Source organism: Hyperolius riggenbachi, chromosome 7 (genome assembly GCF_040937935.1).
Source record: "Hyperolius riggenbachi isolate aHypRig1 chromosome 7, aHypRig1.pri, whole genome shotgun sequence".
NCBI lineage: Eukaryota > Metazoa > Chordata > Amphibia > Anura > Hyperoliidae > Hyperolius > Hyperolius riggenbachi.
In genome coordinates this window covers 64,602,151-64,628,887 of record NC_090652.1, presented here as the reverse complement: position 1 = coordinate 64,628,887, position 26,737 = coordinate 64,602,151, and the positions used below count along the sequence as shown (strand labels likewise).

At 46.1% G+C, this 26,737-nt stretch overlaps 1 protein-coding gene across 1 annotated transcript in view; it reads left to right on the top strand.

Moving 5' to 3' along the window:
• LOC137525541 (serine/threonine-protein kinase mos-like) overlaps positions 1-26,737 on the top strand; it is a 49,751-nt gene that overhangs the window by 13,135 nt on the left and 9,879 nt on the right. The window contains exon 2 of the mRNA XM_068246671.1: positions 10,192-10,324. Within this exon, the coding sequence (XP_068102772.1) occupies positions 10,192-10,324 (133 nt within the window). The remainder of the gene's footprint in view (positions 1-10,191; positions 10,325-26,737) is intronic.

Here is a 26,737-nt window from a genome sequence, read left to right as displayed (position 1 = left end):
TAAGCCTAACTAATCTTTCCCTGAGAGACAGTCTGCAGCAGCTCGCCCTACTCTCACTAACGCAGGCAGTACACGAGTGACCGTAATGGCCGCCGCTGCCTGCCTTATAAGGGGGGGGTGGGGCTCCAGGGTCTAGTGTAGCCTAATTGGCTACACTGGGCCTGCTGACTGTGATGTAGAGGGTCAAAGTTGACCCTCAAGGTGCATTATGGGGCGAACCGAACTTCCGCAAAGGTTCGCCAGCGGGACGCGAACGCGAACCACTGAAGTTCGCGTGGAACCGTTCGCCGGCGAACCGTTCGGCCCATCTCTACTTCTGACTGTAACAGATTCCTCTTGTTCCATGACCTGAGAAAAAAGTTTTGAAACACTCTTAGATTCCAATGTGCCCACTTCACCATTGGAATCACTGAAGAGAACCTCCCCAGAAGACTTAGGCACTGTTTTGCTAGAATGGTGCGCTGCGACAATACTGCCTTCACCTTTTGCTGAATCATAATGATCTTCTGTATGGGCAAGCACACTCTGTTATCTTTCGTGATGAACCTGGCACCCAAGAATATCATGTCCTACGAAGGGGTCAGCTGGCTCTTTTGAAAGTTCACCAACCATCCCAATCTCTGCAACTCCTCTAGAAGCAGCTGTTGATGTTGCAGCAACACTGCAAGATTTTGATTGACAAGTAGGATGTTGTCTAGGCAGTGGAAAACTCTTAGACCTTTCTGCCTCAAAGATGCTATTACAGGAAGAAGTATCTTCGAAAAGGTTCTGGAAGCTGTCGAGATGTAGCCAGCTACAAAAAGAAAACTTTTTTTTTTTATGTATATTAGCCAGGCCAGCGCTGCTGCTAAGAGCAGTGCTGGCGTTAGACTGCTAGCAAATAGAGTGAGTGGCCAGTAGTTAATATGGCCACTCTGCTCTCTAGAGAGGGCGGTGCTGCACGTGTGAGATATGCACGCCCCTCTCAACGGACAGTGAGCCACACAGCTTTTCTAGAAATGTCTCCAGTGTGCAGGTGGGGGAGTGGTTATATATAAACCAGTAATTACTGGTTTCCTGTCAGAGAGTCTGGGGACAGCGGAGAGGAAGGATGGGGCAGAAATTTTTGCCTGGAGGCGATCGTGATATACTTTGGGGGACATGGAGAGCTGACAGGACCAAGTAGGGGCAAGAAGGGCAATATAACAGAGAGACACAGATGAGGGGTGTGAGAGAGGCTGTGAAAATAAGTGACTTTGTTGCCGGGGAAACCAGAGAGCATTCAGTCAGAGCTTTTACAGACTGAGTAATCCAGTGAGTGACATGATAAAAGATAGCTCAGATACACCTTTAAAAGGAGAAATCAAAGCACCCAAAGAGAAAAAGAGAAACATTGAAGTCAGTATATGGAAAAGAAGCAAACAAGAAAAAGTGTGACGATGAAATAACATAACGTAAGCGAAACTACAGTCAGCAAATGTGTTATTTAACCACTTGATGACCCACCCTTTACCCCCCCTTAAGGACCAGCGCTGGTTTGATTGATCTGTGCTGGGTGGGCTCTGCAGCCCCCAGCACAGATCAGGGTGCAGGCAGGGAGATCAGATTGCCCCCCTTTTTTCCCCCCTATGGGGATGATGTGCTGGGGGGGTCTGATCTCTCCTGCCTGCTGTGGGTGGCGGGGGGGGCACCTCAAAGCCCCCCTCCGCGGCGAAATTCCCCCTCCCTCTCCTACCTGCTGCCTCCCCCTGGTGTTCCGGGCTGCACAGGACGCTATCCGTCCTGTGCAGCCAGTGACAGGATGTGGTCTGTCACATGGCGGCGATCCCCGGCCGCTGATTGGCCGGGGATCGCCGATCTGCCTTACGGCGCTGCTGCGCAGCAGCGCCGTACAAATGTAAACAAAGCGGATTATTTCCGCTTGTGTTTACATCTAGCCTGCGAGCCGCCATCGGCGGCCCGCAGGCTATTCACGGAGCCCCCCGCCGTGATTTGACAGGAAGCAGCCGCTCGCACGAGCGGCTGCTTCCTGATTAATTAGGCTGCAGCTGGCGACGCGTCCTGCAGCTGCCACTTTGCCGACGCACGTTATGAGTGTGCGGTCGGCAAGTGGTTAAAGAATAGTGTCCAGATAACACTAAAACTGTTTGAAAGCTGCTGAACAAAATTCCTGTCAAAACTGAGATGTGGAGCCGCTGTGATGCATTCTGCCCTATGATTGGTGTTTGTTTTATACTGCCTAAGATGTAAAGTGAAATATAAACATATCTATGCAGGAGAATATCACTATATCTGCTAACCAAAACTTTAATACTGAAAATTATACCATTAATTTTTAGACTATTGTCAGCTGTGTATACCTCCAGCAAGTAAAGTCATCTGTGTTAATCCTAACAAGTGTCCCATTCCTATGTCCCCTGTGCCTCAAAGATACATATACTGTAGTACCTAGCAGATATGTGTGTGTTCTCTTGTAGTGGTTCTGGACTGATTAAATATAAAAGTTAAGAAGATAATTACCTCAGTTGTTAGTTCTTTGTTGCAGAAAAAGAAGCATAGAAGATAGTTATAAATACATTTTTATCGGTTCAAAATAAGATAATTGAAAAATTACCTTTAACTTTACTGACGATATTCAAGCAGAAAGACTATAAAGAAAAGAGAATACTGTTATCCTGGATGTACATCTTTGTTTTCTGCAAAATATAACACATCTACATAAGAGCTAAAGAACTTTCCTTCTGAGTGTTAATAAGAAAGAGAGAGAGTTTTATATCCTGGAGAGAAAGAAAAAGTTATTAGCAACCAGTCTACGGCTTCTAAGGATTTCCTGTGGATTACAAATTTGCATGATTTTATTAGGCGCTGCGTAATATGTTGGCGCTTTATAAATACAATAAATAATAATAATAATAATAATAGTTAGATACCTGCATATTATCTTTGTCCTGGAACATTTAGGAAGCAACACACTCTTAGGAAGTCTTACAAAATAGATTTTTATTTACTCTACTCTCACTGAGCATTCTTGTTGAGACTCGGACAGAAAACTGTTAGTCAATTAATACTCAGTGGAGGTAACTTTTTAGAAAATTTGAATAAGCTCTTTTGGTCTCATGCAAAGAACTGATGACTGTCTAGGAAAGACTCAGCTCAGTTTGGAAACAATTAGAAAAATTGCATTTGGTAAACACTAAATATCCTTAAATGAAATTGTGATAGATGTTGAAGGTGCTAACAAAGAGTTCTTTTGCAGAACAAGTATTACTCAATGTTGTCGAGAACAGAAGAGAGCAGATATTGATAACTACTAAAGAGAAAGAGTGATAGCATATTGTTATATTATAGGCAAGTAATTGGTGCATTTATAGATAGTTGCAGTCAAAACAACCAAAAGTGAAGAAGTTCATTTTGGTTAGACAATTGTATATTTTATGGACATTGGTTGAACACTGTTTCCTTTAGTTAATACAATGTTAACATTTTTGTTTAAAATAAGGAAGTAGCTTTCCGTTATTACAAATATCACACAGAAATAGTATTAATCTTGTAGTAATCGAGAAATCGGTTACAGAGAGACCAAATGGCAGACTTTGGAATTGCCAATGCTTGTTGTTGATTGAGAACCTTAGGTATTTCTGAAAGCTGCGTCTGATTGGTATGTGTAGGTATGCATCCGAGAGATCGATTGTTGACATCCAATCTCCTATCTTCACCATCTTTATTATGGTTTGCAAAGACTCCATCCTGAAATGTCGGATTTGTATATGCTTGTTTAGGAATTTCAGGTCTAAGACCGGCCTCCAACCCCCTGACGTCTTTGGCACTAAGAATAAGGGAGAATATATTCCCCTGGACCTGTCTTTGCGGGAAACCGGCAGTACTGCCTCCACTTGCACTTGGGAGTCGACATACTCTTCCAAAACCAGGTGTTTCTGCATATTCTTTGGTACTCTTGTTTGCACATATCTTGCTAGTGGATGAGTCCTCTTGAATCTCCATGAATGTCCCTTTTCCAGGGTTCTTCGAACCCAGGGATCGTCTATTGATTCCACCCAGTTCCTCCAAAAGTAGCGCAATCTTGCTCCTACAGGCGGTGACTGGGTGGACGTACCTTCAGAATGACTTCTGACTTTGTCCTGAACTGAGGATAGACTTTGGTTTTCCTGATTTGAGAAATGATGACTGTGAACCCTTCCAGTTCTTGTTAAACTGTCCCCCTGGCCTATATGATTTTGCTTGCTGAAATCTTGTCGAAGCTTGCTTCCTAGATGTTTGCTGACGAAAAGGACGAGTATTTCTATCCTGGGGTAACAATCCTGATTTTCCTCCCGTAACTTTTGATATTGCGTCATCCATCTCTGGGCCAAAGAGATGCTTCCCATCAAAAGGGACCTTGCACCAATTGTTCCTAGATGACTGGTCTGCCGACCACGGTTTTAGCTAAAGAGCTCTTCTTGCCGTTACGTTATGAAACATTGCTCTAGCTGATGACCTAATGGTGTCTATGGCAGGCTCTCCCATAAAGTCACTGGTTAATTTTAACTCATCCAAGGCCTTTATTATATCTTGTCTATCTGCATCAGAATTTAGAGCCAATTCAATATTCTCTATCCACACTTTAGCAGTTTTTGCCAGAGAGGTTAAGGCTATCGCCGGCCTGTACGCTGCCCCTGCTGCCAGAAACGCCTTCTTGATATCAGTATCCACCTTTCTGTCAAGAGAGTTGCTGAAAGATACAGCATCGTTCATGGGAAGAGTCACTTGACGTGCTAGCCTCATGATGGATGCATCCACCACTGGTGCAGATTCCATAACGTTCGCATCTTCATCACTTAATGGGTATAATTTTGCAAAGCGATTTGAAAGTGATGGCTTTTGATCCACTTTACTCCACTCTTTCGTAAAGATTTCTTTAATTACCTTCATAAAGGGAAAGTTGTTTGGCTGCCTATCCAAGTGAGGATAGTATTTGTCAGGTTCCTGTAACGTTGTTTTGTCTTCCTCCCAACCTATCGCCGATTTTATTTCAGACACAAAAGCTGGGATCAAAGCGAAGTCGAACCCCATTGGTGATGGCATTGCCGAGGTTGAAGCTTCCTCGGACTGAGCCTGCTGCGCTACAGAAGTTGCTTGAGCGGCAGACAGTTTATTAAATGATTCCTGTACTGCTTGCTGGATGAAAGACATTATCTGTTGATTGTCAGAATCCTTTTCTCTTCCTAATTCCATAAAACAGGATTCACAAACCATTTTATCCGGCATGGCCGGTTGACCACATGACCAACAACCTGATTTTTCAGGCTGAACATATCTAGTAGCTTGGTTTTGCTCCACTGGAGACCTATGGCTTTGATAAGGGCTAGGAGAACAAAAAAGAAAAAAGAGAACATTGCTCGTGTCTAAGTTTTTAGTTACTTGTATGTTTACTTGTCTTTATATAAAATTCCGTTTGTTTCAATTAAAAATAGAATCATAAAAAATCATGCACTATTTCTCAAAAAGTTCCTCAAGAAGTATCTTGTCTGCAGACTCTTACATGTATCTTACACTTCTTAGAAATGGAGTTTAGACAATAAGCCCCTTTCATATCCACATGCATACTCCCATGCATACTATGGAGCCACCTGAATCTCTATAAAAAATTATTCCCCAGATAAAAATCTCAAAAAGAATCCGTGCAGATGAGTATACTAGGCAAGTCTTTTTGTATATATACTTCACTACCCTCCGTTTTTTAGGGAGGTTTTCCCCCTCAGTGAGGAGCACTTGCAGTCACTTACGCATCTTGCCGCTTTACTGATGTTCCACGCGGGCTCCGGCTGGTAGCCTCGCAAGCAGAAGTCTTTTCCAGCTCCGTCTTGCCGCTTCCTCCGGTATAGCGTCCACCTGTAATCCTCTTGCGGCTCCGTTCGTTCCGGCTGTGCGGCTTCCGGGTGGTTGGCTAGCTGGGAGTGACGTCACTTCCCTTCCGGGCTCCTGCGTCCGACTCTGCGTTCCAATGCGGCCGCTGCTCTCAGAGCTTGTGTAGGCAAGCCGTATATTGCGCACTATGCATACTTTGTTGCAAACAGTGGAGACAGCTTGATGAATTTATCAAAGAGCCCTTCTTACATCGACATGTTTCAAAAGTTGGTGACTATCTTCATAGCTATCCGGATTTGGGCCCAGGTATCCGGAATCTGAATCCGGTCGGATAGCTGAAAAAAGGTTGGCTATCTGGGTTACCTGGATATCCGGAATCTGGATGAGCAGCACTGTTCAGGACACAGTAGTAACAGCAAGAAACTCAGTGGGGACACAGAACAGAGGCCAGCATAATGCTTTCCCTATCTGCAGAAATGCTCTCTCCTTACACTCCTTCACAGCAGCCACAGACAGAGGGTAAAATGGCTGCCATGCTAGCGTTTTTATGGAGGGTTGTGGTCCAGGAGGGAGTGCTAGCTGATTGGCTGCCATGTGCCTGCTGACTGGAGTGAGGGGTCAAAGTTTGGCTCCATGATGATGTATAGGGAGCAGGTCAGTATGCCATGTGTTTGCCTGCCGACACAAACATGCGTTCTTCGCCAGAAACAATCTGCCTGTGAACAGTTTGGGCCATCACTAGTGAAGGGAAGGTTTTCTGCCCCTCTCCTGCAAAGTTCCTCCATGTCATGGACAATTCACAACAAGAGGAAAGTGTGTGCATCAAACCAAGTGGAACCTGATATATCTGGCTTTGCAAACTTGGCCTAATTGGCTTAATCAAGAGGCATTGCTCATGTAAATTTGCATTTGCTTTCACATGCCAGAATATGCAGGGTCTTTTAACTAATTATACCCAGGGATGAGTAGAAACTACGCCAGTGCGAATTTACGCATCGTAGTTTGCATCTACGCATCGTAGTTCGTAGGCGAAGTTTCAAAACTATGGTTACGATTTTACGCGTAGCGAAGTATCTTTACGCGTAGTTTACGCCCCCTTCACATGTGTCAAATAGGGAGTAGATTGAAGACACAGCACCAACTCCATGCAGTTAGGTTTAATGGATTAAGACATAGGGCATACAGGCATAGGGGGTACAGACATCGGCCGATGTCTGTACCCCCTATGCCTGTATGCCCTATGTCTTAATCCATTAAACCTAACTGCATGGAGTTGGTGCTGTGTCTTCAATCTACTCCCTATTTGATGAAACTACTGCTGAAGCACATCCAGGTTGGGAGGATTAAGTGCGAAGCTGCCGGCTATCGCATCTGGTGCTGACCTTTTTTCTTCAACTCTACAAGTACTGTGATTTGCCTGTGCACAGATGCAAAATACTACTGCCTCCGCCGGGAATGTACCGGACGTACAGTCCGCGACTGGGACTGAGGTTAAAACTGGAGGAAAAGTTATAGCTGGCAGAATCGATTGGGAAACTTTCCTGACGGATCCTTCCCTGGGCAGTGACACAAGTAAGGCATTGGGGGTAAAGGTTGCTGAACAACGTCTATTCCGTTTATCTGAAAAAGAAGTGAAACTGTTTTGGACAGTTGCAAGTTTGAGAAAATACAAAGATAAAGGTATAGCTGCCAGAGGCTTTAGGAAATATAGCGAAGCTGCGGATTACAAGAATGATCCTGAATTTATGAAGGTCTGGACTCAACAACAATCAGATAACGCTCTGAAATTACAAGCGATTGTGTTAACACGCACAGAGGTGGAATACAATAAAATATCTGAAGAAGTCACTAATTGTAAACAAGAATTGATCAAATTAACAACTGCAGAACAAGTGGATAATATTGTTGCCAAAGTTGATAATAAGGTAGCCAAATTGCAGGACGAGATAAAGGAGAGGAAGCTCCGGAAGTTCCAACGGGATCAGGACGATTACCTTAAAGGTCAGATCTTTGACTGGGGTCAGGCTACTCAGCCAAATAAATCCAAACGGAGGCACCCCTCAGGGAAGCCGACAAAAGGTTACTGGACCACAGAGTCTAGCTCCGAATTAAGCTCTGAGGAACAAAGTGGCGTCCCTCCAAAGACACCTATAAAAAAAGATTCCAAAGGCCGATGTCTGTACCCCCTATGCCTGTATGCCCTATGTCTTAATCCATTAAACCTAACTGCATGGAGTTGGTGCTGTGTCTTCAATCTACTCCCTATTTGATGAAACTACTGCTGAAGCACATCCAGGTTGGGAGGATTAAGTGCGAAGCTGCCGGCTATCGCATCTGGTGCTGACCTTTTTTCTTCAACTCTACCCTTCACATGCGTATTGCGAAGTAAACTACGAATGCGTTATTCGTGTTATTCCAGGTACAAAAATTACACATTGGAAAGGGGAATGTACGCATAGAAGAATTCCTGGTATAGGCATTTGCAGAGGAATTCATGCGTACATTTTTCCGCATAAATGGCATAAGTGTCCGCATACACTATGCTTCGCACTACGCGTAATTGCGTACTTTAACGCGTAGTCTATGAAATGCATATGAAGCGAATATTTGATTTCGAAGCCGTAGTTGCGTAAAACTATGCGTAGTTCCAGCGTAGCAAAGTTGGCTGACTACGACCATCCCTGATTATACCGCAAAACTATGCCCTGCGGGTATTAGTCAGCACAGCATTTAGCCAATTAGGCCAAGTTTGCAAAGCCAGATATATCAGGTTTCATTTGGTTTGATGCACACACTTTTCTCTTGTTGTGAATGCGGTTCACTTCTATCCTTTGGAGGTGGGTGGTGGATGGCCCTCTCAGGGGAAGCCATCTGCGCCTGTCCTCACCCCCTCCTTGGGTGTGGTGCATGGGAGCCACCCCTGAGCTGTAACCAGCTTGGGGTGGCCCATGCTTCACTCCCCTCTCTGTGTGTTTGCTCCCAGGTTGTGCTCATTTGGCAGCCTTTGAATGACATATGTGGACGCAATGTGTTAAAAGGTAGGTAGCTATCCTTTCGGAGACAGGTGTGGATGGCTCCCCCTGGCACTGGCCATGCTTGGGGGGGGGTGCTGCCTGTGCTTCTCATCCCCTGGGGTGCAGTTGCAGGGTCTCTGAGCAGTGAGAGGGCGTGGAGCTCTGTTCTGCTGCCCCCCATTTCATGGGAGCATGGGGGGGGGGGCTCCTCTTGTGCCCCTGGTAAGGTGTTAAATGCTGCGCTGACTGATCCCAGCAGGGCATAGTTTTGCAGGGTTTTTAGTTAAAAAACCCTGCATATTCTGGCAAGCAAAAGCAAATTCAAATTCACATGAACAATGCCTCTTGATTAAGCCAATTAGGCCAAGTTTGCAGGTTTGATGCACACACTTTCCTCTTGTTGTGAATGTCATGGGCAATGCAGGTTGATAATGCCCGCATCAGGTAACTTGGGGCATGGGGCACAAGAGGTTGGAACATGATATGGAGTGGGGGAGGTCTGTGTCACCCCTTGACAAACCTCCTCGTCCCTTACAAAGCCCTATCTATATCATGAACAAGGGGAACATCCTTACCTCTATGTTATAGAGGTGGGGGTAACTACCCCCATACATGAAGGTAGGATGGGTAATGGAGAAGGTATCTGGGAACCTCCTTTAATAAGGTGATCCCCAGATTTGTATCTTTTACCCTTTTAGTAAGTGGAGGTGTGATTTTTTTTTTTACTGTATTCTTTAGTTGTTTATGTCACTTCTTTTTTCTTTTATTTCTTCTGTCTTCTTTCTTTTCCTTTTTTCTTGAACGTACTGACTCACCACTTCTCGCTGGGATACCACCATCCTAAAAAACAGGGAGCGCCAACAAAGCATCTTTAAATCTGCCACTAGAGCCCCTGTCACAAATTGTACCTGCTGGTATCCTGGCAGCGTTTATGGACTTTTGTATGGACTTCCACTGTCCATCAGCAGATGTTACCCTTTCAAGTTGTGAAATATACAGTTCTTCAGCCCACCTGCAGGTGGAACACTCTGGACATTTGCAAATGGTCACATGAGCATCATAGATACAGCCTTTGCCATTAGTAAACTGCAAGATCATTTTGCCTGAAACCTATGTGTGTCTGGTCACCCGTTCCTGCATGCCGTACCTTGTTATTTGATTCCCTGGTATCGACCTTCTGCCTGTTCTGATCACTCTTGACCTGGAACACGTGGATTTATTTGTGAAAGCTGCGCTTCAGTTCAAGTATTTCTAAATACTGTAAAGTTCTTCGCCAAAATGTGAAACTAAAAACACACACACATACAAAAAGTGTAAAATTTTTCTTATTTAGGGAATTACATCATCCCAACATAGTGAAGCTCATGGCAGCCACAAGAACAGACACGCATATTCTGCTGGCAAATGAGTACATTCATGGAGATAATTTGGAAAAAATACTTTACGGCCCTACCTCTAAAGTGCAGGTAAGCCATAATCACCAATACATTGCTATTTGTTTGTATAAGTTGCGATGGGAACGTTTAAAAACATTATACCAACACGTTAATGAATTCGGATCTTGGGTGCATGTAGATATAAAAGTAATCTTTATTAGCATTTTTTTATATATCTACATTTTATATTAACTACATGCACCAAAGACCCAATTTGACTTGTGTTGATATTTTGTAATTTGTTGGCATGGTGTTTGTCGACTATTCATGAGAGAAGTGTCTGATTAATAAGTAACAAGGTGTTGAGTCCATTCGGTTGCCCTCTCCTAATTTAAAGGTGTGATTTATATATTTAGAAACACTAATGAATGAAATCAATAAATAACTATGCAACATCGAAGAAAAGAGCATTTGGAAACTTGTTTTTAAGCAATGAGATTGAAAATAATTCACTCCTGGAATCTGGATGCCACAACAGTCCTGATCTGATTCCCCTTTTGATACCCAAGAAGGAAAGCAGGTCTGGCACCAGTCTCAATGCTTCAGTAGTAATTTATTCCAACAGGTACAGTAAGGTCATATGAGGGTACAAAAGAGCGGCCTTACAGCCGTTTCGCAGGTCCTCCTGCTTCATCAGTATTCATCACTATTGGCCTCTGACGAAGCAGGGGGACCTGCGAAATGGCTGTCAGGCCGCTCTTTTGTACCCTCATATGACCTTACTGTACCTGTTGGAATAAATTACTACTGAAGCATTGAGACTGGTGCCAGACCTGCTTTCCTTCTTGGGTATCAAACGTGAGTTCTCATAGGTAGAGAGCACAGTCTGCTCAGCTTCCAACTGCCTATAGTCAGTGTGCAACGAGTGCCAGCCACTCCCTGTTCTCTCTCTTCTCCAGTTTCCCTTTTCTCCTAAGTTTTCTCTCAGGAGATAATTTTTCATCTTCTGTTTAAAATAACTTTTCAGCACTCTGCAGTTGAAAAAGTACCAAAAAGTAGGTGAATATAACTGTTAAAATTATTTGGCGTATTTTCTTGCTTGCTAGTAGCTCAAACGGCATTTTATTTATAATGTGAAAACATCACCTAGGAGAAAAAGCAAATTGAATCTGGCCCAATGTATTTGGGGTGATTATTTTAAAGAATGAATTATGCCGGCTAAATTAGCAGCTAAATAAAATCCAATACTTTAATCACTGCCAAGATTGGTTAAATTGCCATGTAATTTGTGGTAAGCTATGAATACATGACCATTACCACATTTAGACACAATCCTCACGAGACATTAACCTCCTGGAAGAGGAATCGATTCCAGTGAAATAAGATATAATTTACTGTAAATAATGTATGATTGTAGGCATGTTGCTCGATTCTCCCCTAGTTCTTTTTAAGGACACTGGACCTGAATGAGCCCCAAATCAGATTTGGGGAGGTCCCAAAACTGCACAATTTCAATAAGTGAATTATTGGAATTTTCTGGCATGTATTATGTCCTCTGGCAGACCAAGCACAACTGCACCAAAAGGAACAGGGTACCCCCCCCCCCCTCCCCAGTAAAATAAATGGTACAATGATAAGTTGGAGTCCTCCTCATCCACAACATCAGGACAAAACTGAATTATTGTTCCAGACCCATATGTACATTGACACCTCCAATATGTAAATGTACTCTCACTGCCTTTAAAAAAAACAATCAAAATTGTAGCTGTCAGCTCCCGAAATATTCAGTCAAGCAGTGATCAAACTGAACAAAACACAGTTTGGTCCATCCTCTGCAGAAACATGACAAGCACACAATTTAGCAATGCAGCTGTGTCTCTAAATGGCAACTGTCGATACCCAAACCTAAAATTATCATTCAGTCAATTGTAATAATCACCAAGGGATTGTAAATCCCCCCCCAATCAGTATTATAGTATCTATAAAATGTTGCCATGTGACCAGGTCTGGACCTGATCCCTTCCATGCAGGCATGAACTGAATGGCAAACCCAAGCAAGAACCTGGTCCCCATAGCTGTGCCAATACATTGCAGATAGCACTGATCCCCGAACAAGAAATAGTTGTGAGTTAATATAGATGTTATAGAATACAATATAAACTCCGTTTGCTCTTGACACATGTATCCATCCCTTTTAAATAAAATTTCACTATTTTGTCTCCCTTTGGAAGGGTTTATTATAGTATAAAGATATGACCCATCTGTTATGCTTAATTGCCATCCATTTTCCTATTCCACATCACTGAATAAATAAATGACATCTTTAAAGTGTACCCGAGATGAAAATAAACTAATGAGATAACCAATTGGATCCGTCCTTCTACTCCTAAAAATGACTTTTTTAGATATCTCAAGGCTTTATTTTATGTACAAACATTTACAAGGCAGATTTAATGTTTTAAAATATCTGCTCAATTGCAATTAGAGATGGCCCAAACGGTTCGCCCGGCGGGTAGTCCGCACGGATCTCAGTCATCTGCTAACGAACACATGGCGCGTTCGACCCGCCCCTATACCTCATCATTGGGCTAAACTTTGACCCTCAGCATCACAGTCAGCAGACACATGGCAGCCAATCAGGCTGCACTCCCTCCTGGACCCCTGCCCCTCCTTTAAAAATACAGCAGCGTCGGCCATTTTCTCATCTGCTGCTGCTGTTTTAGTGAGAGCAGGGAGAGACATTGCTCGAGATCGGGAAAGCGTTAGTTAGGCTGTTAGCTTTCTCCTCAATGAAATTTGTTACTGAAAGCACCCCCCAAAAAAAACCTCTTTTGAGAGCTAATATTCTTCTGATGTGGTTCTTTTTGTGTGTGTGTGTGTGTGTGTGTGTGTGTGTGTGTGTGTGTGTGTGTGTGTGTGTGTGTGTGTGTGTGTGTGTGTGTGTGTGTGTGTGTGTGCGTGTGTGTGTGTGTGTGTGTGTGTGTGTGTGTGTGTGTGTGTGTGTGTGTGTGTGTGTGTGTGTGTGTGACACAGACAGGCATACATACAGCCCTGTCTGTTGCCCTTGCTGTACTGTGCCAGGCCCAGCACACTGTATTATACCAGTGCATTTATTCCCACTGTATTTGTGTGATTTAACTTACTAAAGCATAGCTTTCTTTGTGGGTGACACTGCATAGATACAGCCCACAGACAGTTGACTGCTGGCATTTGTAGTCCCACTGTCTGCCAGCACACAACCTTCTCTGGCAGCGCATGATTTTCCTTGTGGAACTAGTAGAGAGAGATGCCATAATGTACAGCTTCAAGCTATCCATAATATCCTGATGTGGAAGCTGAAACGCTATTAAGTAGCTGTGCAACCTTCTCTGGGAGTGCATGATTTTCCTTGCGAAACTAGTGGAAAGAGATGCCACAAGGTACAGCTTCAAGCCGTCCATAGCAAGTGGTGCTCAGATACCCCCAATCATGATTCGACATATTCGTCCATGATTGAAAAAAAATCCGGAAACGGTGTGATTCATTTCTGGATTTGAGACGGACTCACGAATTCGACTGAATGAAGCAATCGTGGCTAATCACAGCAGTGATCACGGAATAGCGTTTAAGCTATTATTAAAACCCCCATACATGCTACAATCCCCCAAATTGCATGGAAACAAACAAATACCAAAAGAACTTTTCGTTTTTGAGAAAATGGATTATAAAGTTAAATTAACACTTTATATGGGGCTATTAATTGGTAATAATTGGTTTAAAACAGGGAAATACACTTTAAGCAATCGCAACAGGTGATGGCGAGTCCCAATGGCACCTGGTGGTGGTGGTAGCACTGGAGAAGGATGAGTGGCAGATGCCACAAAAACACCCAGGGAGGTTTTTGTAAATGTTTTTTTTTTTCTTGCATCGATAGCAATGACATGGCAGCAAAGTTGTCCATGGACCCTGGCAGTGGGAACACAGATATTAGTAGTGAAATAGAACATCAGCAGCAGCAGCAGGAGGAGGACTAAGCGGTCAGCGCGGCAGCATAGAATGACCATGGCACCTCACTGGTGGCACCAAAGCATAATAAATCAGCCCAAACATTGTAGCATCCATGGACACTGGTGGTGGGTACACAGACTGCTGTTGTCATTAAATATGACATGAGAGGCGGCAGCAGAAGGACTAAGCAGCACTCTGCGGCAGCACAGAAAAAGAGTATGGCACCTCACTGGTGGCACCACAGCACAATAAATTATCAGTCCAAAAATTGTAGCATCCGTGGACCCTGGTGGTGGGTACACAGACTTTAGTTGTAAAACACAACATCAGCAGCAGGAGGAGGAGGACTAAGGACTCAGCAGCAGCACAGAAAGGCATGGTCCCTCATTGGTGGCACTACAGCACAAGAATTGTGCCCAAAAATTGTAACTATCCATGGACCCTGGCGTTGGGAACGCAGACTTTAGTAGTTAAACACGACGTCAGCAGCAGCAGGAGGAGGAGGATTAAGGACTCAGCAGCAGAACAGAAAGGCAAGGCACCTAACTGGTGGTACTTCAGCATGATAATTGTGCCCAAAAATGGTATGCATCTGTGGACCCTGGGAGTGGGAACACAGACTTAAGTATTAAATTCCAACATCAGCAGCAGGAGGAGGAGGAGGACTTACCACTCAGCAGTAGAACAGAAAGGCAAGGCACCTAACAGGTGGTACCTCAGTATGATAATTGTGCCCCAAAATTGTATGCATTCGTGGACCCTGGCAGTGGGAACATAGGCAAATGCAGGGGGGGGGGGGATTAAAGCTTCCCAGAAACCCCCCTCAAACCAGGGTCGGTGCAGTGTCTGGGGCATAAGTTGAGACACCAGAATATCTGCAGGCATCCTGCAGCTCACAGCACTGTCCCCTTTCTTTCCCTGCTACAGTTGTCTTTGGATGGAGCAGCAGCATGTGTACAGAACATGGAGCAGCAGCGTGTGTACAGAGCATGGAGCAGCAGCGTGTGTACAGAGAATGGAGCAACTCTGGGGAACTTAAAGGAATACTGTAGGAGGGTCGGGGGAAAATGAGTTGAACTTACCCGGGGCTTCTAATGGTCCCACGCAGACATCCTGTGCCCGCACAGCCACTCACCGATGCTCCGGCCCCGCATCTGGTTCACTTCTGGAATTTTATACTTTAAAGTCTGAAAACCACTGCACCTGCGTTGCCGTGTCCTCACTCCTGCTGATGTCACCAGGAGCGTACTGTGCAGGGCCAGTATGGTATGTGCCTGCGCAGTACACTTCTGGTGATATCAGTGGAACTGAGGACACGGCAACAAAGGTGCAGTGGTTTTCATACTTTAAAGGCTGAAATTCCAGAAGTGAACTGGAGGCGGGGTCGGAGCATCGGTGAGTAGCTGCGCGGGCACAGGATGTCTGCAGGGGGCCATTAGAAGCCCCAGATAAGGTCAACTCATTTTCCCCCTACAGTATTCCTTTAACAGAGCCAGGTATGAGCACAGCCCTGTGCTCCTGCTGTGTGAATACTTCACTTTCCCCTTCATTACCAATGTCGGCAGTCATCATTATTATCTGTATACAAACTGCTCCTGATTGATCCCGTTGTTGATCGGGAGCAGATCGGACATTTAGGAAATACTTGTCAGATCCTGTCAGTTGGACAGGAAATTGCATTATGTGTACCCAGCATGATATCCTTCCATATTATTATACTGTATTGTGCGTAGCTGAGGGAGACCTTTAAGGAATCCCTCCCTTGAAAATCCTGAATTTGCCCCGGGGAACACAGACTTAAGTATTACATTACAACATCAGCAGCAGGAGGAGGAGGTGGACTAACCACTCAGCAGCAGAACAGAAAGGAGAGGAACCTAACTGGTGGCACCACAGCATGTGAATTTTGCCCAAAAATTGTAAGTATCCATGGACCCTGGCATTGGGAACACAGACTTTAGTAGCTAAACACAACATCAGCAGGAGGAGGAGGACTAAGGACTCAGCAGCAGCACAGAAAGGCATGGCCTCTCATTGGTGGCACTATAGCATGAGAATTGTGCCCAAAAATTGTATGTAACCATGGACCCTGGCGTTGGGAACACAGACTTTAGTAGTAAAACGTCTTTAGTAGTTCATCCTCATCTTCATCATTAAAGAACTCTTCTCCTGACCCCCCCCCCCCACCCCACCCACCACCACCATCAATACTCACCCAGACGCCGGACTGAGGGACAAAACGCTCTTGTCCGGGGAGGGCTGCTGACCACTGGCTGCTGGGGTGGATGTCACAACTTGCGTGGGGCGTTGGCTGCTGCTGCTGGGAATGCTGCTCACAGCAGAGGTCTATGAGAAACTCATGATGGGCTGCTCCTCCGTCATCATGTCCATCATTGCCTGTGAGTCAAGCTCCTGAATGACCACATGGCGTCGAGCCAAGGTGCTTAAAATGGGTGTCACCGGTGTCGGTTGACTCGGCCCAGGCTGTGCTGCGGATAGACGCCTCTCTGCTGCACCCCCTACAGCTCCCTGGCCATGGCACCCTCTCCCTGGCCATGGACCAGTCCCAGAAATGGCAGAGGCAATGGAACTCCCTCTCCTGCCACATGCACAACCCCTGCCAGACATGCTGTATACTAGGCACAAGATTTCAAGATTTCAAGATTTCAAGGTGGAGAAAGTGTGCTGCTTTTTACAGTCACTATGTGTGTGGGCCTGAGGACAGACGGAATATAACAGGGGGCTTTTATTGATTTTTCAGAAAAGAACAAAAAAAATGTGCAGACGGCGCAAATACTGAATACAGTAATAGACCATGAAAATCTCTGGACAGCAGCGCAGTCTGACTGCACAGCAAAGTAGCTGTCTGCATGCCACTAGCGCCGTACAATGTCACTGACTGAACAGTCGCAGTGACTGCAACTAACTGAAGTTGGTCACTGGCTAATGAGCTGAATACAAGTGATACAGTAAAATAATAAAGAGAAAAAAAAATAGTGTACAGCCGTCTGCCTGGACTAATAGACCAGTACAATGTCACTGACTAAACTTAGTGACTGACAAGTGGCAGTGACTGCAACTAACTGAAGTTGATCACTGGCTATGAGCTGAATACAAGTGATATACAGTAAAATAATAAAAGGGCACAAAAATTAATGGACAGCGGTCTGCCTGCAGTGCACTAATAGAACAGTACAATGTCACTGACTAAACTTAGTGACTGACCACAACTAACTGAAGTTGATCGCTGGCTGGCTTAGCTAGCTAACAAGTATACAGTAATAGAGCAGTAGAATAAGTGTGAAGTTGAACCTGCCTGCACTAAGCACAACAAATCAGTACACTGTCACTGACTACTACACTGACTACATCTAACTTAAGTTAATCACTCGCTGGCTAGCTAAATACAAGTATACAGTCAGTAATAGAGCAGTAGTAGATAGAATCAGTGCGGAACAGCTGATTTTGGCACGCGGTTCTGAGAGCCGAGCGCCGAAACTGGGTGCCCCATAGCAGGAATGCTATGCTGCACGGGGCACGTAGCGGTAATTCGGGGCTCTGGCAGCTGCCAGACCCCAAATTACACCTCCCTCCAAGTTGCGTCAACTCGGAGGGGGAATAGTATTTAACGGCGCCTCGGAGTTTAGCGGCAGTGGTGAGAGCCGTCATTCGTCTCTCACCGCGCCGAACTGAGCGGCGACGATTTAATATGCACCCAAATCAGTGGACCTGCACTGCACTAAGCACAGCAATAGAGATGTAGCGTACGGTTCACCGGCGAACGGTTCCAGGCAAATTTCGGTGGTTCGCGTTCGCCATGCAAAGGCGAACTTTTGCGGAAGTTCGATTCGCCCCATAATGCTCTATGGAGCAGGACTTTGACCCTCTACATCACAGTCAGCGGGCATATTGTTACCAATCAGACTACACTCACCCTGGAGCCCCACCCCCCCCCCCTTATAAAAGGCAAGGTCCTTGTGCCGTTTTACTCACTCATCTGCCTACACCAATTAGTCAAGGGACAGCTGTTACACACACTCTGCTAGGGAGAGTTTAATTAGGTTGTTGTATACCTCCGCTTCTCCCCGAGGGAGGAGGGTCTCATCTGCCAGGGAATTATAGTATTTCAAAATCCAGCTTATATACTGTAGCTGGGAATCGAACCCAGATCTCACTGTGTGGTGGGCAAGTACCTTAACCACTGTACCACCAACACTACTAACTGAAGCTAGCCTAGCATGTACCATTTCTGCTTCATCCAAGAGAAACATTAGGTTGCTTAAAGGGAACCTTAACTGAGAGTGATATGGATGTGTCCGCTGTACCACCAACACTACTAACTGAAGCTAGCTTAGCATGTACCATTTCTGCTCAATCCAAGAGAAACATTAGGTTGCTTAAAGGGAACCTTAACTGAGAGTGATATGGATGTTTCCTGTTAAACAATACCAGTTGCCTGGCAGTCCAGCTGATCTCTGTGGCTGCAATAGTGGCTGAATCACACCCTGAAACAAGCATGCAGCTAACCCAGTCTGACTGGGTCAGAGCACCTGATCTGCATGCTTGTTCAGGGGCTGTGGCTAAAAGTATTAGAGACACAGGATCAGCAGGCGATTCAGGCAACTGGTATTATTTTAAAAGGAAAAATCCATATCCTTCTCAGTTTAGGTTCCCTTTAAGAATTTGTAGCATAAAAGCCAACTCACATTGGTTGGGAATTGAACCCAGGTCTCACTGTGTGGTGGGCAAGTACTTTAACTGCTGTACCACCAACACTACTAACTGAAGCTTGCCTAGCATGTACCATTTCTGCTCAATCCAAGAGAAAAAGTTAGACAAGACAAATAACATTTATATCACGCTTTTCTCCTGGCGGACTGAAAGCACCAGAGCTGTAGCCACTAGGGCACACTCTATAGGCAGTAGCAGTGTTAGGACGACTTGCCTAAGGTCTCCTACTGAATAGGTGCTGGCTTACTGAACAGACAGAGCCGAGATTCGATGGATGGTGTAATGGTTAAGGGCGCTGCCTTTGACACAGGAGACCAGAGTTCAAATCTCGGCTCTGTCTGTTCAGTAAGCCAGCACCTATTCAGTAGGAGACCTTAGGCAAGTCTTCCTAACACTGCTACTGCAGTGTGTGCCCTAGTGGCTGCAGCTCTGGTTTGAGCTCTCTTGGATTGAGCAGAAATGGTACATGCTAGGGTAGTATCAGTTAGTAGTGTTGGTGGTACAGCAGTTAAGGTACTTGCCCACCACACAGTGAAATCTCGGTTCAAGTCACAGTATGTAAGCTGGTTTTTAAATTACTATAATTCCCTGGCAGATGAGGGGGGAGTAGGCCTGTAATTGAAAATTGACCTTAAAATAGGGGTTTATGTGAAATCTAGATTTTTGCCTGGGACTTTTGATGTGTATTTCATTCAATCATGTCTGCCTCCAGGTATTAGACCCCTTGAAACATGTTTTCAATCATTTTTCCAGCCGGTAGAATTTTTTCTATTTTTCAAAGTTCGCCTCCCCATTGAAGTCTATTGCGGTTCGCAAACTTTTTCGCGAACCAAACCTTTCGCGGAGGTTTGCGAACCAAAAATCGGAGGTTCGCGACATCACTACACAGCAATCAGTACACTCTCTCACTGACAAATACACTGACTACAACTAACTTTAGTAATCACTCACTGCTAGCTAGCTGAATACAAATATCAAATACAGTATAAGAGCAATGTTAGGAGTAAAAACAGGACAAAACACGCTTGCTGAAGCAAAAAATGGCCTGAAGATGATCCTCTCAGTGCCACAGTCTAGCAAGGACTAGGGATGCTCACCGAATTCCGCGGAATTGAGATTTCCGCGATTGCAATTGGAAATTCACAATTTCGTTCTGATGAGGCGGAACGGAAAAGCCATAGCGCTAAATGGTAATTGAGGAAATTCTACGACAACTCCTGCTACAAAAAAAAAAATTGTAATGACCGCCGTGGAACAGCCTCTAGGTCCCATGGCCTACGATGTTTCAAAAACGAGGTTTCAAATGAGAAATTGTACCGCCGGAATGCGGAATTCCGTGAAATACCGCTGGAATGTAGAGGTTACGGAATTTCGTTCTGACGGAATTTGGAATTTCCGTGATATCGGAAATTGCCCTTTCCGATCATCCCTAGCAATGACAGAGCTTTTTATCATGGCCGTCGCTTTATATGATTGGTTGCTAGGGTCTGGCTGGGGGGCCTCTGATTGGCACAGGGACATCATTTCGGTCAAATCACGACCTAATCACGTCTTTCCGAACTGCGAGCACAAGCGTGATCGCTTTCCGAATATTTGCAGTCACTGAATTTCTGTGGCCAATTTCCGTAATCCAGAATCGATCATGGCTTCTGTTTCGGCAGTCAAATAGTGAAAAAATGCTCGTGAATCACGGCTATTCCATGATCAATGAAATTATCCAAGCACCACTGTCCATAGTATCCTGATGTGGAAGCTGAGATGCTACTAAGTAGCTGTGCAACCTTCTCTGGCAGTGCATGATTTACCTTGTGGAACTAGTGGAGAGAGATGTCACAAGATACAACTTCAAGCCATCCATAATATCTTAATGTGGAAGCTGAAAGGCTACGCAGAAGCAGCTGTGGGTCAGAATGAATTTTTTTTGGCCCCACACAACAAAGCCTGTCACTGAACAGGAACTCCGGCCAGCATCATGATAAATCCATTCCAATCACCATCAGATTTTTCCAGGATGAAAAAATAACATCCACTCCCCACTACATCTTGGTACACCATAATCGTCTCTGACAGCGCATAATTTCCCTTGTAGTACTTCTGGATGCCCATCACTACACAAATATTGCCACTGAGAAGACTGACATTTTATGTCCTGAGAGTGTCAACTAATGACAACCCTTTGCAGCTGTTTGTGGTGCGTTAAACAGTGAGTTTGATCTGTCAGTGTGAAGCAGTACACTACTTACACTACCTGATCCATGTATATGTTACGGCCAGAACCCGAAGTCTGGCCACTTCGGGTTCTGGCCGGTCAGTATGCGAAGTGGCCGGCTCATGCGGCCAATGTGAGAAACGGGCTTCAGTTTCGGACTTTGGCCAGCCAGAACGCGTTGTGACTTCACGTGGCTGGCCAAGTCCCGAAGTCCCGCCCACCGCCGACAGGAAGCCCCGCTCACCTCATCCCCTGCTGCCGCTAAGTACTCAGACCTCCGATCAGGGCGACCGTACCAGGGAGGCAGAGAGAGGCATAGCAGCTGCCAGCTCACGCGAGACCCGCAGGACCCGAACACTTCAATGCAGAAGTGACTTCATTGAACACTTCTGGATATGAAGTGTATGGGTCCGGGTGGGTAGCGTGCGCGCTGCTCTGCCTTTCTCCGCCTCTCTGGTCACCCTGATCGGAGGTCTGAGTACTTAGTGGCAGCAAGGGATGAGGTGAGCGGGGCTTCCTGGCGGCGCCTCCAGTAAAGCTCCCCCAGCCCAGCAAAGCTCCCCCAGCCCAGCAAAGCACCCCCAGCCCAGCAAAGCACCCCCAGCTATGCAAAGCCGCCCCCCTCCCCGACCATGCAAAGCATTTCCAGCCACGACCAGCCCAGCAAAGACCCCCCCCAGCCATGCACAGCCCCCCAGCAAAGCACCCCCAGCCATGCACAGCCCCCCAGCAGAGCACCCACAGCCATGCACAGCCCCCCAGCAAAGACCCCCCCAGCCATGCGCAGAGCACCCACAGCCATGCACAGCCCCCTAGCAGAGCACCCACAGCCATACACAGCCCCCCAGCAGAGCACGCACTGCCCCCCAGCAAAGACCCCCCCAGCCATGTACAGCCTCCCACAAAGCACCCACAGCCATGCACAGCCCCCAGGAGAGCACCCACAGCCCTGCACAGCCCACAGCAGAGCACCCACAGCCATGCACAGCCCCCCCAGCAAAGCACCCACAGCCATGCACAGCCCCCCAGCAAAGCACCCACAGCCATGCATTCCCCCTCATCTGTGACTAATCACCACTGTAATTTGATCTCTCCCCTGTGTCACCTGACTGCCACAGCAGAGCAGGTAATTTTAATGCACAGGATGTTAACAATGTCTTCTCCCAAGAAAGCAGGATGTAGACACACTGCAGATTTATTGCAGGATTTGTATCAGCTGTAACTAAGAAATGCTTTTCTTTAAAAAAAGATTAGTATGCTGTATCTTTCAGAGCAGAGAGGAAGTGCCATTCATGGTGCTGGACAGGACCCGGGATGTTCTGGGATTTGTGCGTTTTGGACTTTGGCCGTTTCTAGAACTGGCCGGCCAATGTCAGAAATTCCCAGCATTTTGGACTTTGGCAAATCGGCCAGTTTTAGAAACAGCTGGCCAATTCTAGAATTGGCCGATTTCTGGTTTTGGCCGTAACATATACACATGCAAGATGTTTTAAAGCACGTTATGGGCCTGATTCACAAAGCGGTGCAAACACTTTGCACGCCTGTGAAAAGCCCTTTATCACGCCTAAACTTAGTTTAGGCGTGATCTGAAGGAATTCGCGCGAACTCCCGCGCGCAAAGTTTTGCGCGCGAAGCGCCCATTAAGTCCTATGGGACTTTGCGCGCGCGCGTACGCGCTGTAGCTTCGCACGAGTTAGAGCACAAAGCGGTGATAACTTTGCTAGTGCAAAGGTTATCACGCCTAAAGTCTTTTAGGCGTGATAACTGAGTTATCACCGCTTTGTGAATCAGGCCCTATGCCTCCAATTTAGGCATGTACTGGGATTTCTGCCCTTTAGGGATTGTAACCCTGCTCTGTGTCAAATACGTAATTTCCCCAGGGACTTTTGACATGTATCCCACTCCGGCATGCCCCCCCCCCCCCCCCTCTCCCCCTCAGGGCGTTAGACCCCTTGAAACAACTTTTCCATCAATTTTGTGGCCAGAAACAGTCTTTGTAGGTTTCAAAATCACCTGCCCATTGAAGTCTATTGCTGTTCGCCTGGTTCGCATGAACCCGAAATTTTTTGGAAGTTTGCATCTGAGGTTCGAGCCATCTCTCATTGCAACGTCTCAAGTGTCCCACAGTATAAATGCATGTATTATTGACCTTTTAAACTGTTAGTTCCATAGCTGAATATTAACTTTTCAGGCAGAGAAAAAACAGAAGGTGCACAGCATAAGAGTCTGTATCCTTGGCAATATACAAACACATGTCTAACTCATCGTGTCACATGTCACCTCGGGTACAATTTAATGTAAGATATAGTATTTTTAATAAGACCATGTAGAAAGCTGTCAATGTATCTTGGCAGATTCAAGGTGTTAGAGTCAATCCCAAAATATAATTGGCCTACCAGATGGATTAACCAAACTCTTGGGGATCTTGGGGTGTGATAAAACGGGAGAGCTGGGACTTTTCACCCACTGTGCATCTGCAGCCTGTATTAGTGTTGGGCGAACAGTGTTCGCCACTGTTCGGGTTCTGCAGAACATCACCCTGTTCGGGTGATGTTCGAGTTCGGCCGAACACCTGATGGTGTTCGGCCAAACCGTTCGGCCACATGGCCGAACTAAGAGCGCATGGCCGAACGTTCCCCGAACGTCCGGCTAGCGCTGTGATTGGCCGAACGGGTCACGTGGTTCGGACCCGAACGCGCTCTGATTGGCCGAACGGTTCACGTGGTTCGGGCCCGAACGCGCTCTGATTGGCCGAACGGTCACGTGGTTCGGGTAAATAAATACCCGAACCACGTCATATCTCCGCCATTTGTCTGTGGGTTTAGCTTTGGGTAGGCAGGCAGGGTAGTTCTCTCTCCAGCCAGGCTAGCCAGGGTCCCCCCAGTCATTGTGTGTCGCTGCTGGGAACAGTAGTACACCGCTCGCTCAGCCACACTATATAGCAATGTGTTTACTGCCACTCTGTGTACCTCGCTCAGCCACACTATATAGCATTGTGTTTACTGCCACTCTGTGTACACGGCTCAGCCAGACTATATAGCATTGTTTACTGCCACTCTGTGTACACGGCTCAGCCACACTATATAGCATTGTGTTTACTGCCACTCTGTGTACACCGCTCAGCCAGACTATATAGCATTGTGTTTACTGCCACTCTGTGTACACAGCTCAGCCAGACTATATAGCATTGTTTACTGCCACTCTGTGTACACGGCTCAGCCACACTATATAGCATTGTGTTTACTGCCACTCTGTGTACACCGCTCAGCCAGACTATATAGCATTGTGTTTACTGCCACTCTGTGTACACGGCTCAGCCAGACTATATAGCATTGTTTACTGCCACTCTGTGTACACGGCTCAGCCACACTATATAGCATTGTGTTTACTGCCACTCTGTGTCTGCTGGGAACAGTAGTACACCGCTCGCTCAGCCACACTATATAGCATTGTGTTTACTGCCACTCTGTGTACACCGCTCAGCCACACTATATAGCATTGTGTTTACTGCCACTCTGTGTCTGCTGGGAACAGTAGTACACCGCTCGCTCAGCCACACTATATAGCATTGTGTTTACTGCCACTCTGTGTCTGCTGAGAACAGTAGTACACTGCTCGCTCAGCCACACTATATAGCATTGTGTTTACTGCCACTCTGTGTACACCGCTCAGCCACACTATATAGCATTGTGTTTACTGCCACTCTGTGTCTGCTGGGAACAGTAGTACACCGCTCGCTCAGCCACACTATATAGCATTGTGTTTACTGCCACTCTGTGTCTGCTGGGAACAGTAGTACACCGCTCGCTCAGCCACACTATATAGCATTGTGTTTACTGCCACTCTGTGTACACGGCTCAGCCAGACTATATAGCATTGTTTACTGCCACTCTGTGTACACGGCTCAGCCACACTATATAGCATTGTGTTTACTGCCACTCTGTGTACACCGCTCAGCCAGACTATATAGCATTGTTTACTGCCACTCTGTGTACACGGCTCAGCTACACTATATAGCATTGTGTTTACTGCCACTCTGTGTACACCACTCAGCCAGACTATATAGCATTGTGTTTACTGCCACTCTGTGTACACGGCTCAGCCAGACTATATAGCATTGTTTACTGCCACTCTGTGTACACGGCTCAGCCACACTATATAGCATTGTGTTTACTGCCACTCTGTGTCTGCTGGGAACAGTAGTACACCGCTCGCTCAGCCACACTATATAGCATTGTGTTTACTGCCACTCTGTGTACACCGCTCAGCCACACTATATAGCATTGTGTTTACTGCCACTCTGTGTCTGCTGGGAACAGTAGTACACCGCTCGCTCAGCCACACTATATAGCATTGTGTTTACTGCCACTCTGTGTCTGCTGGGAACAGTAGTACACTGCTCGCTCAGCCACACTATATAGCATTGTGTTTACTGCCACTCTGTGTACACCGCTCAGCCACACTATATAGCATTGTGTTTACTGCCACTCTGTGTCTGCTGGGAACAGTAGTACACCGCTCGCTCAGCCACACTATATAGCATTGTGTTTACTGCCACTCTGTGTCTGCTGGGAACAGTAGTACACCGCTCGCTCAGCCACACTATATAGCATTGTGTTTACTGCCACTCTGTGTACACGGCTCAGCCAGACTGTATAGCATTGTTTACTGCCACTCTGTGTACACGGCTCAGCCACACTATATAGCATTGTGTTTACTGCCACTCTGTGTACACCGCTCAGCCAGACTATATAGCATTGTTTACTGCCACTCTGTGTACACGGCTCAGCCACACTATATAGCATTGTGTTTACTGCCACTCTGTGTACACCGCTCAGCCAGACTATATAGCATTGTGTTTACTGCCACTCTGTGTACACGGCTCAGCCAGACTATATAGCATTGTTTACTGCCACTCTGTGTACACGGCTCAGCCACACTATATAGCATTGTGTTAACTGCCACTCTGTGTCTGCTGGGAACAGTAGTACACCGCTCGCTCAGCCACACTATATAGCATTGTGTTTACTGCCACTCTGTGTACACCGCTCAGCCACACTATATAGCATTGTGTTTACTGCCACTCTGTGTCTGCTGGGAACAGTAGTACACCGCTCGCTCAGCCACACTATATAGCATTGTGTTTACTGCCACTTTGTGTCTGCTGGGAACAGTAGTACACTGCTCGCTCAGCCACACTATATAGCATTGTGTTTACTGCCACTCTGTGTACACCGCTCAGCCACACTATATAGCATTGTGTTTACTGCCACTCTGTGTCTGCTGGGAACAGTAGTACACCGCTCACTCAGCCACACTATATAGCATTGTGTTTACTGCCACTCTGTGTCTGCTGGGAACAGTAGTACACCGCTCGCTCAGCCACACTATATAGCAATTTGTTTACTGCCACTCTGTGTCTGCTGGGAACAGTAGTACACCGCTCACCCGCCACTGTATAGCATTGTGCTCTGTGTCGCTGCTGGCAATAGTGGTACACCGCTCACCCACCACTGTATAGCATTTCTGTACTGCCACTGTTCTGCTGCCAGTCAGCGTGTACTTTAAGGATAAGT